General features: G+C 38.4%; 1 protein-coding gene across 2 annotated transcripts in view; it reads left to right on the top strand.

Moving 5' to 3' along the window:
• RHOT1 (ras homolog family member T1) overlaps positions 1–12,178 on the top strand; it is a 48,620-nt gene that overhangs the window by 22,798 nt on the left and 13,644 nt on the right. For both annotated transcript variants that reach the window (XM_044672785.1, XM_044672784.1), the window contains exons 11-17: positions 1,449–1,533; positions 1,900–2,045; positions 5,893–5,993; positions 6,363–6,493; positions 7,117–7,200; positions 10,154–10,273; positions 10,577–10,779. In XM_044672785.1, coding sequence (XP_044528720.1) covers positions 1,449–1,533; positions 1,900–2,045; positions 5,893–5,993; positions 6,363–6,493; positions 7,117–7,200; positions 10,154–10,273; positions 10,577–10,779 — 870 coding nt within the window. The remainder of the gene's footprint in view (positions 1–1,448; positions 1,534–1,899; positions 2,046–5,892; positions 5,994–6,362; positions 6,494–7,116; positions 7,201–10,153; positions 10,274–10,576; positions 10,780–12,178) is intronic.

The raw sequence follows: 12,178 nt of genomic DNA, 5'->3' as shown, positions 1-12,178 counted from the left end.
TATTTTGTTTCTATGTAAGAAACACCTCCCAGCAAACCGACCCCTTGCCACATACATACAAAGTTGTAAGTGTGGATTAGAAAAAAATGACATCTTTATTTTCACTAACTTCTAACTAAAAAAAGAACTATGAGAGTAGAAATGCAAAAGCAAAACATATGACTTACCACTTATCACATGTATATATGGGTATGTGATTTGGGGTTTAGGCTTTAAGAAAATCTCTTGATAGCAAAAATGAATACTGTGGAAATAGGTATCAAGTGATAACATTTGTACAACCCAGTGGAATGGCTTGTCGGCTCTAGGAGAAGGGAGGGAAGAGAGGAGGGAAAGAAAATAAATCATGTAAACATGGGAAAATATTTAAAAATAAAAGTTAATTTGGTTAACAGGAAAAAAATAGAAAAAATGATTCTGTGAAGGGATAGACTCATAGCTTTTGCCAGACTACCAAAGGGTAGGTTATTACAAGGTTATTACAAATAGATGTTTGTTACTTAGTTTGACAAAGGTTAATAATCCGATGTGGCTCATTCCCAAGTAGTATATCTTAGGGACTGAACTTTATTTGTCTTTTCTTATGTGACATTTTCATATTAATGTCTCCAGTTTAACACTGAGAATTTTTTTTTCGTTCCGTGATGCAGTGTGGAAAGTTCTTTCTATCTGAGTCACTAGAAACCTAACTCATTAGCTTTCCTAGATTCCACCCAAAACTCATTTACATGTTTTGTATCTTTAGACCCATTTTTGTTTGGACAAAGTGTTGTAGAGTATACTTCTCACTTTCAAGTCTTTCCTCGACTAATCCGGTGACTGGTCTGTTAGGATTCTCTAATAGGCCAGTGCAGCTTCCCAGCCTGCATTAATCATACTGCCTTCTCTAAAAGAGCACACATTGTTTATATTTCAATCTCCCATGGTTTTTTTGGAAATACATTTCACCAGTCTGGCTACCATATTCATCACATCCATATAAGTATGGAATATGGAATCTTAGTATATGGAAACCCTACATTTATATCTTGTAACTTTGTGGACATTAGAAATGAGTTAGATGTAGCACACAGTATTTTAGAGAGAGAGTTTTCATCATAACTAGCCCTCAGTTTTCTTAATTATGTTGGATCTGGGGTTTCATCAAAGTGGGTGCTCCTTTCACCAATGCAGGGCTTCCTGTTTTCATCCTGTGTGATTCTTATCCCTATCTTTCTATAAATTCTCCTTAGAGGATCTGCCATTTACATATAAAAATGTTTACCTGTGACTTTACCCTTTACTTATAAATATCATTATTATTAATCTTAAGGATGTTCACTACCTCTTTGAGAAATATACTGTGCTAAAAAAAATTGAGTACTTCTAATTTTTTTATGTTCACTTCTTGGTTAAAATTTACATTTAGATAGCTAATTTTTATTTTACTTTTTCTTTTTGGTTTATAGACTAAAAATACCTCCTGACTGCACCACTGAATTAAATCATCATGCTTATTTATTTCTCCAGAGCATTTTCGACAAGCATGATTTGGTAAGCTTTTAACTCAGATTTTGATATCTTATGGTAAATACTTCAGTATGATTGGCTTACTTTGATACTTTTAACTATGATTGCAAAATCCACATAAGACAAGAAACAGATGGAAACTCTTCAAATTGAACAGTTGAAATTATTTTCTTGCTCTTTATTATTTTCTAAACTCTACAAAAATGCAAAATATTTTTTTGGCATAGAATTATATTAAAAAATAACTAATTGATTTTTCACAGAAGATTTATTCAAGTACATGGACAGTTTAGATTCATTAATTTGACTTTGGATGTAGAAGTAAAAACCTCTTACCTTGGAGAATTAATCTCTTAGAGAACCACTACCTTCATCTTTGTGTATTTTCAGGATAGAGACTGTGCTTTATCACCTGATGAACTTAAAGATTTATTCAAAGTCTTCCCTTACATGCCTTGGGGACCTGATGTAAACAACACAGTTTGTACAAATGAACGGGGGTGGATCACCTATCAGGGATTTCTTTCACAGTGGACGTGAGTATAAAGTTCACATGTCTTGATTATAGGATAATGTAGTTTTAAGTGATGTTTTGGGGTTAACTTTATTGCAAGTTTTGTAACTCTTCTGAAGTAAAAGAGCCTCTCACCGTGGGTGGACCCAATCTGCCAACTTGCTAACATGTCCTACCTTGTTTAAGAGTTCAGTTAGACCTGCTCTGCCCTCTGCTGCTTCTGTTCTAGGAACAGTCATGTTTAAGCAGACTCTTATTCCTTAATTTATGTTCTTGTTCTCAGGGTATGGGAGTTGCAGGTATTTTTAAAAAATCCTTACCTTCTGCCTTAGAATCAATACATAGAAGAGTGGTAAGGGCTAGGCAAAGGGGGTTAAGTGACTTGCCTAAGGTCACACAGCTAGGAAGTGTCTGAGGCCAGATTTGAACCCAGGATCTCCTGTCTCTGGGCCTGACTCTCAATCTACTGAGTCACCCAGCTGCCCCCCAGGTAATTTTTTTTAATGCCATGAAACTAGATATAGCAAAGACCCAATGGTATTAGGGATAGGAAAATAAGGAGAAATTGTTAAATGCTTTTTTCTCTTCTACATGAAAGGTAGCTCTTTAGATATAACATAAATCTAACTTGGGACTAACTATCTTATGTTACTTGTATGATTCTCACAAACAGTGAAAATATTATTTCAAATTTTTTCATGTAAACATATTTAAAATCTGTATTGAAGGTCAGAACTGTAAATGCTTTTGATCGGAATTGAAAAGACAAGATAAACTTTATATGTACAAAATTGTTAATTTTTAAAAATCAGACAAGTAAGAGTCACTTTGGCATTGAGCCCACCAGGGGGCGCAGAGAGTTTAGTGCTGTCTCTGCTTGGCGTCCGAGGACTTCAGACGCTGGCAGCTGTGATGCTGGCCAGACACCAAACTTCTAGTTACCGCTGAGATTCCTCCGAGCTCTAAGTCTATGATCCTATTGATGATTTAACCAGATCAGTTAAACCTAATCGGCTTTGGAGGATAATTCAGGGCACGTGTGAGGGTTTATTAAGGGCAACTCTGTGCTGCATGTTGTGCGAGGGTCTGGGGATAAAGAGCCAGAAATTAAATGGTCCCAGCTCTTGAGGGAGGTGCCATGGGTACATAACAGACACAGTAAAGGAAAGGTAGCCCCTGGGGAGATCAGGCAAGGCCTCATGGAGGAAGTGGCAGAAGAGCTGGAGCAAGCCTGGGATTCTTAGAATCCCAGGTGAGAAGGAAGAGCCTGGTGAACCTGGGGCCAGCCTGCACAGGGTCATGTGAAGGAGCCCCCCCAGACGGTCAGTTGGAAGGACAGCAAATTATGCAGAGAGGAAAATAATACTGTCTCTGTTCATTTAATGGGGAAATGTTCCTTTAGAATAATTTATAAACCAGGCTATGCAGGACAGGAGCATTGGGCCTCTAGTTTAAACTGATAAGAGTGTCATTCGAGAGCAGAAATACCTTCATGTATAAATTGCCTTTATGTATTTTTTGGATGTTGGCAATAAGGAAAGATCATACTTGTTTAACTCTCAAGAGTTTACCAAACACTTTAAAAACACTATCTCATTTGATTCTCACAACATCTATATGAGACAGGTAATGCAAGGTTTGTCATTCCCATTTTACAGATGAAGAAACTTAAGTCTCATAGGGGTGACTGACTTGCCCAGAATATCTGAGGTGGGGTTTGAACCCAGATGGCTTATCACTCTTCCTGGTGTGTTTTCCATTATTGAAAATAAATGTGTGGGGCAGCTGGGTGGCACAGAAGATAGAGCGCCAGGCCTGGAGTAAGAGGACCTGGGTTCAAATCTGGCCTCAGATACTTCTAAGCTGTGTGACCCTGGGCAAGTCACACCACCCGGCCTCCCCATCTCTCCCCGCATTCCCATTGCCTGGCTCCTGCTGCTCTTCTGTCTTAGAATTGATTCTAGGATGGAGGATCAAGGATTTTTAAAAAAAGAAATCAATGCATGCCCTAATGTTACTTCATAGGTTTGTCATTCTTCCTAGGATGCTCAGAAATCCCTGATCTTATGATGTTCCTAGAGGCTTTATTCTTCTCATTACAATGAAGCTGTGCTTTCCTGTGCTGATGTTTCTAGGAGCTTATTTTGGGGCACTTGATAAACTTATTATTGATGCATTATTGTTGCATTATCCTCAGTTTATAAAGCAGAATTTCCATAGTTTGATCAGTTTTCTCACCTATGAAGAAAGAGGAAGGTTGGCCTTGCTGGTCTCTGGGGTCCTTTCTGTTTCTGAGGCCAGGAGATCCCCTATAACAACCATATGGTTTTCCTTGCTTCACAAATGAGTAAGAGAGTGAATAAAGAGCAGGAAGAAAGTTCCAGCCCTGATATACATGTCTGGGTGACCCTGGGCAGATTACCTGACCTCTTGGAGCCCCAAATACCCAGTGCTGCACTCTTTATTGACCCAGGGGGCTTGCCTTCCTCTGAGGGAATGAATTGTTCCAAGGAAATTACAGGTCTTTACTCATGTCCCCCAAAAGGGTGAGGACAAGAATAAACTGAGGCTTAGGTTAGGAGACTTGCCCCAAATCACATAGGCAGTAAATAATATGCTGTGCATTCAAACCAGATCTTCTGATCCTTACAATCCTGAGCTCCTTCCACTTTATCCCATCAACTGGCTAATAATCATGACTAAATGTTCAGTCATCCAGTATCTATGGGAAGCACATGTGTGACTTGAAGAACATGTTCTCCCTAGAGACAGAAAAGCATGCTTTGTGGAGATTTCACAAAGAGAGACAGCAGAGGGAATCAGGAAGGCTTGGGTGCAGATCCCACCTCAGGCACTTACTAGTTGTCTCACCTGGCAGGGCACTTAGCTTCTTGATTCTTCAGCTTCCTCACCTGTAAAATTGGGGATTTAGACTGAAGGCTTTGGATGGCTTTGAGGTCTCCTTCAGCTCCAGTTCTAAGTACTTTTATTGCTGTGTTCCACTTGGCCTGCTCTTCCTAACCAGGGACTATTTTATTTTCAGCAAGAGCTCATTGGACAGCTATTTACTTCATTCTCTTTTCCAAACTAGAAAACACATTTTTACAAGATTATTCAGACTCTGAGAGACTATGTGGTATGGTTTATTGGTTCTTAATGTGGCTGAAAATGATAGCTTTAGTTTCATTGTCCTCTAAATGAAATTGAGCATTTCCTTCCATTATGAATGTGGTCAACAAGCTATTCTTCTGAGAAGGGGCCTATAGGCCTCACCAGATTGGCCAAGGGTCCACAACCAGAAAAAAAGGGTGGAGAACCCCTGGTATAATGGTCAGAGAGCTGACCTTTAAGCCAGAAAGACCTTGGTTCATATCTTCCCTCTGACATATACTGACCATGTGATCCTAGAAGAGCCACTTGTCCTCTTAGTGCTTGAGGCAGTTCAGAGAAGGACTGACTTACATTGGCAGAGCAGTTTCTTCGCCCAGAGACTGGGTTATGATAACATCAGCTTCAACAGTAGCTTACATGTGCTGTGGTGCTAGGAGCTGAAAAAAATTACACTGAATATTTCATTTCTCACAATAGTATCAAGAGTTGAATATCTCTGAGATTCAAAGAGGTTGTGATGTGCCCCAAATCTGATCCTACCCAGGAAGTGGTAGAGTTGGGGTCTTCAGGGCTGCTGGGTCTCTTGCCTTCAGGCCAGTGCTCTCAGCATCAGAGTAGTTCAAGGAAGAGTTTCAGCAGAAAGAGACAGCATGTGACCTTTTTCTGTCCAGAAGGGATGATACTTCTTTTGAGCTGTTAGAGCTTTAGATCTTCCTTTAGAAGCTCTTCATTATTCCTTTAATCTTTCCTTTCATTAGGCTTACAACCTATTTAGATGTACAGCGGTGCCTGGAGTATTTGGGCTATCTCGGCTACTCAATATTGACTGAACAAGAGTCTCAAGCTTCTGCCATCACAGGTGATTATATCAAATTTTTTCATTATGAATTCATAAATACTGAAAAATTAAAATAAATTGGTCTTCATTGTTCTTCCCACACATTAGCTTTGGTATGTTTTCCTCCATTTGCTTGTTATGATAATTCCTTTGGAATCCAGTGAGAAGAAGAGGAATAAACTCATGTTCTTTGTTTCATATTCTGATCAGTGGTGTTGGCTTTTTCTGTGTCTTGTGAGGTAGTAATGTATTGTTTTTATATGGCCTTCATCTTAAGTGCAGATTTCCCTTAAGGTGGATGAGTGACCACGTATCATTTTCCTGTTTTACAGAAGGTAAACTAGAGGCTGAGAAATAGTCTATCCTGTGTGTTTTTATTTGTTTATTTAGTAACAAGAGATAAAAAGATAGATCTTCAAAAGAAACAGACTCAAAGAAATGTGTTTAGATGTAATGTTATTGGAATGAAAGGATGTGGGAAGAGTGGAGTTCTTCAGGCCCTTCTTGGAAGAAACTTAATGGTGAGTTCTCATCTTTCAGAAATTTAACAAAGTGCTGTATGCTTAGGTCTTTATAGGTCTTTTCTAAGCCCTTATATTTGGTAGATGATGATTTAACAAAACTCAGTGACATATATATTGGGAGCAAAGTATAGTGTAAAGCATTAGTAGACTTTTTAGATTTGAACCATTTGAAAAACATTGAACCAAGGTCTTTCTCTGCCCTAATTGTTCCCAGCATTTGCCTTCCTGGTTTCTTATCCCATGTATGGTGAAGAGCTGGAAATATGCCTAACCCCATTGAGTCTTTCATTCTTCTAATGGTTTACAAGGAAAGAACTCCTAGACTATGACCTTTTAGCCAGAAGTGGCTCTAGAATTAGCATTTTCAGTCACTGATTTTGTCTCATTTCCAGCTGTCTCTTTATGTAAAACATTTTGAGCCATAGCATAGGATGAAAAAAAGTCTTTTCCCCCTTAGTTGCTGATAACTAAACCATGCAAAACCAACATAATTTTCGCGTTTGCCAAATGGCTAGTAGTGCAGAAAATAGGCCTTTTTAGTTATAAAACTCTGCTTTACTGGTGGAAATTTAATGGCATGATTTCATATTGTAAATAATATATTTCTGTCCTACTTTCAGAGGCAAAAGCATATTTGTGATGACCATAAATCTTATTATGCAATTAATACTGTTTATGTATATGGACAAGAGAAATACTTATTGGTAAGAAACTTTGAGTCCATTTTACCCATAAAGACTTTGAGTTAGCATGGGGGTCCCAGGGGCAAGCACTTCCATTTCTTTGAATGCTCACCAGGAAAGACCACAGTGGCAGCAAATGGGAAGTAAGACTTTGGTCACACTGCACCTTTAATAAGGCACAGGGACAGACCGTGTGGTGGAGGGAGGTGGGAGAGGCACAAAGAGTCACTTACGGAACCAGATCAATGTTGAGTTTCTTGGGCAGCATGGGCATGGTAACAGATGGAGGGGCTTGGGGTCTCATTTTTATATTTTTGGTGGTAAAGGATGAGTAACTCTTTATCAGTGCTATCTTAGCTCATTAACACAGTCACATCATCTCAGAGTTATCAACTACGACTTGGGGTTGGTTCATTAGCATAATGTTTGCTGGTGTCCTGCCAGTCTGAACTGCATGTGTTTGGAGTGCCATGGGTGGGCAGCAGGGCCAAGAGGCCCCTTACAGTGGCTTCCCCACATTCAGGATGTGGCCTTAGTTAATCTAAATTAATCTATGGGGCAATTTCTAATGGCTCCTCTGCCCCCCTAATTTATGAGATAATTTGCAAGTAACTATTATGCTCTCTTTAATTATGAGACACTTTATAAGTGACTTCTGGATTCCTCTAACCATTTTACTTCTTGCTATTGTTACTTTAGACTGGCTACTTATAAACTTAGCCTACTATTTAAGAGGGGCAGTGGTTGTTAGGGGGACCAGAACAAGGGACAGTTTTCACACAAGGGACTAAATCAGGGCTTGTTGGTTGTTTGAGCAGGACAGGTCTTCAGACTTCATTTGTGGGTACATACATACTACCTGTGTAAATTTGAGCAAGTTACTGAACTCCTCAGAGTTCTTGTGTGTCCCCCTGCCCCAGCTCTCATAATGAATGCTCTGAGTCTTTATATGTAGAGGAACTGCTGACCTATGTCTGGGAAGGGAATTTCCTTCCCAAGAGTTCCATATTGTAAATCAGGCATCCAAGTTAAACAAGCAAACCAATCCTTTGCTACTTTGAAAGAGCTATTATTTCATCACTATGTGAACCAGAAATAAATAGTACAATTATCAAGACCTTATCTAGAATCCCATTAGAAAGTTTAATTAAATTTGTATAAGACTAGTTCAGTGAAAAAAAGGGTTGAAAGAAGAAGAGGGCTAAAAGGGCCTTTTGAGTGCATAAGGATCTCCATTTAACAATTGAACTATTTTTATTCTGCAAATAAAATGACCACATTGAATTTAAATGTATCTGTAGTCTGCCAGATTAAATCTCCTTGTGAGAATGTATACTTCTTGCTTTTTTTTTTTTTTAACGCCACTTTACCCTGCTTTCCTCTCTCATCAACATAGAGTAGTATTCAGGAGCTCTCAAAGTTTGATGACTATTATTGGTCCTTTTTCCACACTGGGTGAGTCATATATTTATTCTTGCTCTCCAAGGGTATGGCTGGTAATGCCACTTATTGCCCTGGAGTAGTTCCAGCAACTTGGAGATCTAATACAAAGGCAAAAGAAGAGAAAATGCAGTTCAGTAAGAATACAGTAACGTATGATAAAGTCTCTTATATGTAATTCTCAGTTTAGGTCATCTTCTTACCAGAGAAGAAGTGATTCTTTTGGAACCTGTAGAGTGGAAATGAAAGAGGTCAAGGTAGACCCAGAGTGTAAAGGAGAGCCAGCCTCCTTCATAGTTCTCCTTCCTAATTGATTCAATTCTTATGCATAGGCCAGACACTTAAGCACACTTGTTCTTTTTCAGAAACATCTAGGGAAATGATGAAAATGACTATTTAATTTGTACCTCTTCCTCAGAATGAAGCCCAAAATGCAGAGGATAGTGATGGTGATAGCTAGAGTTTATATATATAACACTTTTAGGTTTACAAAGCACTTTACAGATTTTTTTTTTTTTTACCTCACAACAGTCCAAGGAGGTAGGAACTATCATTATCCCCATTTTTTCAGATGAGGAAACAAGCAGGCAGACAAAAATTACTTGCCCTGTGTAAGAGGGAAAAGGGGTTTTTTGGTTTAATATTTTAATATTTAAAGTTGTGGTCACCAAGGAACTGAATAAATACCAATTCCTAAAATGATTTTAGTGATTTATTTACAAAATATAGGAGAGAGTGGAAGTAGAGAAATGAGAAGAGGGTAGAGTAAGAGATTTAAAGACCTAGATTTGTATTCAAATCGGGCTTTACTCTGGCAGGGCTCCAGAGGCCCAGCCGGAGAGCCTAAAAGTCAATTAGAAAAGGGTTTGGCCACTAGGGTTTCTCCCAATCAAGGGAGCCTCCTGGAGGCTAGTACATCCAGGGAAGTTAAAGTAGTCAGTCAGCCTTCTTCACTCACCACATGTAGTTCTAAGGGAAAGATTTAAGAACAGTCTCACCAAGGTCTCAGGGTTCCAGGTCCAGCGCTCCTCCATGTCCAAGTCACGAACAAAAAGTTCCTTCAGGTCCAAGACAGGAAGGAGAAGAGACAAAAACCTGAGCCCCGGAAGTTCTCTTAATTTATCCAGGCCATTTCTTTCATCACTTCCTGTGTCTTCCTCTTAGTTTACGTGTCCAATCACAACAGACGCTTTTCTTAGGACTGCCTAGGGGTCAGTCAGTTAATTCTGATTTGTCACTCACTCTAGCACACAGGGGTCAGAGACCTCCCAACTTCTGAGTGAAGTGGGGTTGTTTACACTTTTGGTGATTAGATTAAGGATGGGCAGGGCAGATTTAATTTCATTATCACACCTGGATCACACAGCTAGTAAGTGCCTTAGGTTACATTTGAACTCAGGTCTTTCTGATTCCAGTCCTCTGTGCAATGTGGAGCCCTTTGTGGCCTTTTAATTCAGAAGCATGACTTTTAGTTTACAATGAACCATTAACTATTTCCTGGTGTTTACATTTATCTTTATCTTTTTCTTCAAAGTTGCATGATATCTCTGAATCTGAATTCTTAACTGAGGCGGAGATCATATGTGATGCTGTATGCCTGGTATATGATGTCAGTAATCCCAAGTCCTTTGAATATTGTGCCAGGATTTTTAAGGTTTGTAACTGTGGTGTTCTATTATCAAAGTCATGCCTATGTGGAATTTAATAATGTTTTAGTGAGTTTAGGCTACCATTATAGATTAGCTTAATTTCCCAGGTTAAAGAAAGACTGTCCAAACCCTAGTTGTAGTTCGAGAATGGTCTAAACAAACACTATTCTTTGATTCCTGATGTTTGTTAGTCCTTTTGAAAGTAATGATCCCTTCCCAATTAGAACTGAAACAGTTCACGCTTCACAGACTGTTGCTCTTGAGTTTTCATATAGCCAGAGTTTTGAAGGTTTTTTTTCCTTCCATAGCAACACTTCATGGACAGTAGAATCCCCTGTTTAATTGTAGCTGCAAAATCAGACCTGCATGAAATTCGACAAGAATATAGCATTTCACCCAGTGATTTCTGCAGGAAACACAAAATGCCTCCACCACAAGCCTTCACTTGCAATACTGCTGACGCACCTAGTAAGGATATCTTTGTTAAGTTGACAACAATGGCCATGTATCCGTAAGTACTTGCTGTCTCTGTTTATAGGCTGCATGGGGTATAGGGGCACTGCATGCCACGATCAGTCATGAGGGGGGAATGCTGCCACACTGAAGTGATTTAGCAACAGAAAGAGAGTTTTCTTCAGTGAGAAAGTACAACTTTTATTTTTTAAAGTTTGGATAATCCATTAAAAAACAGCCCCTGTTTTCAAAGCAAAGCCTACTATAGCATATGAGGGTTATGTTTTTAAGTTGTGCCTTTAAGACATCACTACAGAAAAAAAAAGAATTTGTTTCTTTGATTTTTAACCAGTTTGTGGGAACTGGCATTTTTCATATGTCCTTTCTTCATAGGAACTTTTCTTCTACTGGTGTTTAATTATCAGTGAGGAAAAGGGGAGCTCAGACAAGAGAAAGTTCAATTTTGTAAGCTGAAAACCTTAATGTAGAAGGCACTGAGCAGAAGGAATGCTCTGCATACATGGCCAGGGGGTCATGACTTCATGTACATTTATGGCATTGATCCATATATTTGTGGATCACACATGCCTAGAACTGGTCCCATTGAATTGACTGACTGTTTCAGAATGCATTACTGAAAAGTATTCTGCTAGTACAGCATAGAGATAAATTCTCTTTTGCAACAAAATCTTGTGCTTCAGGCTGTGTGTTTCTTAGGGGCTTAAATTGAAAATTCCATCATTAAACACATTTTAATTAATTCATCATACAGATTTTGACATTTTTTCTTATAAAAAAATATGATAAAGAGTAATGATCAGACATTGCTGTTAACCAGGATTGGTTTATGTTTCCCCAAGTGAAAGGATGATTTCAGAAGATTATGGCCTATTATAAATTTTAAAAGTCAAATAGTTGACTTCTTTGTTGTTCCACTGATTCCTTAGAAAAAAATAACAAAACCCTCTTAAAATTCTAATTACTTTCTAATTAAATGAACAGTCATTCCTGGTTCTTCAGATGAGTAATTCCTTGTGTTTGAACAATTTACATGGTATTATTGCTTTAAAATTCATGTATATACATTGTATTTATATATCTGCAGAGAGGATCATTATAGAGACAGATTTCTGCTAAAACATTAGCAACTTTAATAGAATAGAATTTGAAGAATAGTCTGAGTCTTCTTAAAAAACTACTTTATAAATTATTTTTTCCTTATAGTTCCCCAGGAATTTTGTTAACATTTCCTTTCAGGATTGCCAAATGTCTTTTCTTATAATACTTAAAAATTATAATTCTTATGATACTTTAAAAATAAAAAATATATACTTACCTTCTGTCTTATAATCAATACTGCGTATGGATTCCAAGGCAGAAGAGAGGTAAGGGCTAGGTAATGGAGGTTAAGTGCCTTGTCCAGGGTCACACAGCTAGGAAGTGTCTGAGGTCAGATT

This window comes from Gracilinanus agilis, chromosome 4 (assembly GCF_016433145.1).
Source record: "Gracilinanus agilis isolate LMUSP501 chromosome 4, AgileGrace, whole genome shotgun sequence".
Lineage (NCBI taxonomy): Eukaryota > Metazoa > Chordata > Mammalia > Didelphimorphia > Didelphidae > Gracilinanus > Gracilinanus agilis.
Note: the sequence above shows the minus strand (reverse complement) of the source record. Positions and strands in the feature narration are given on the sequence as shown.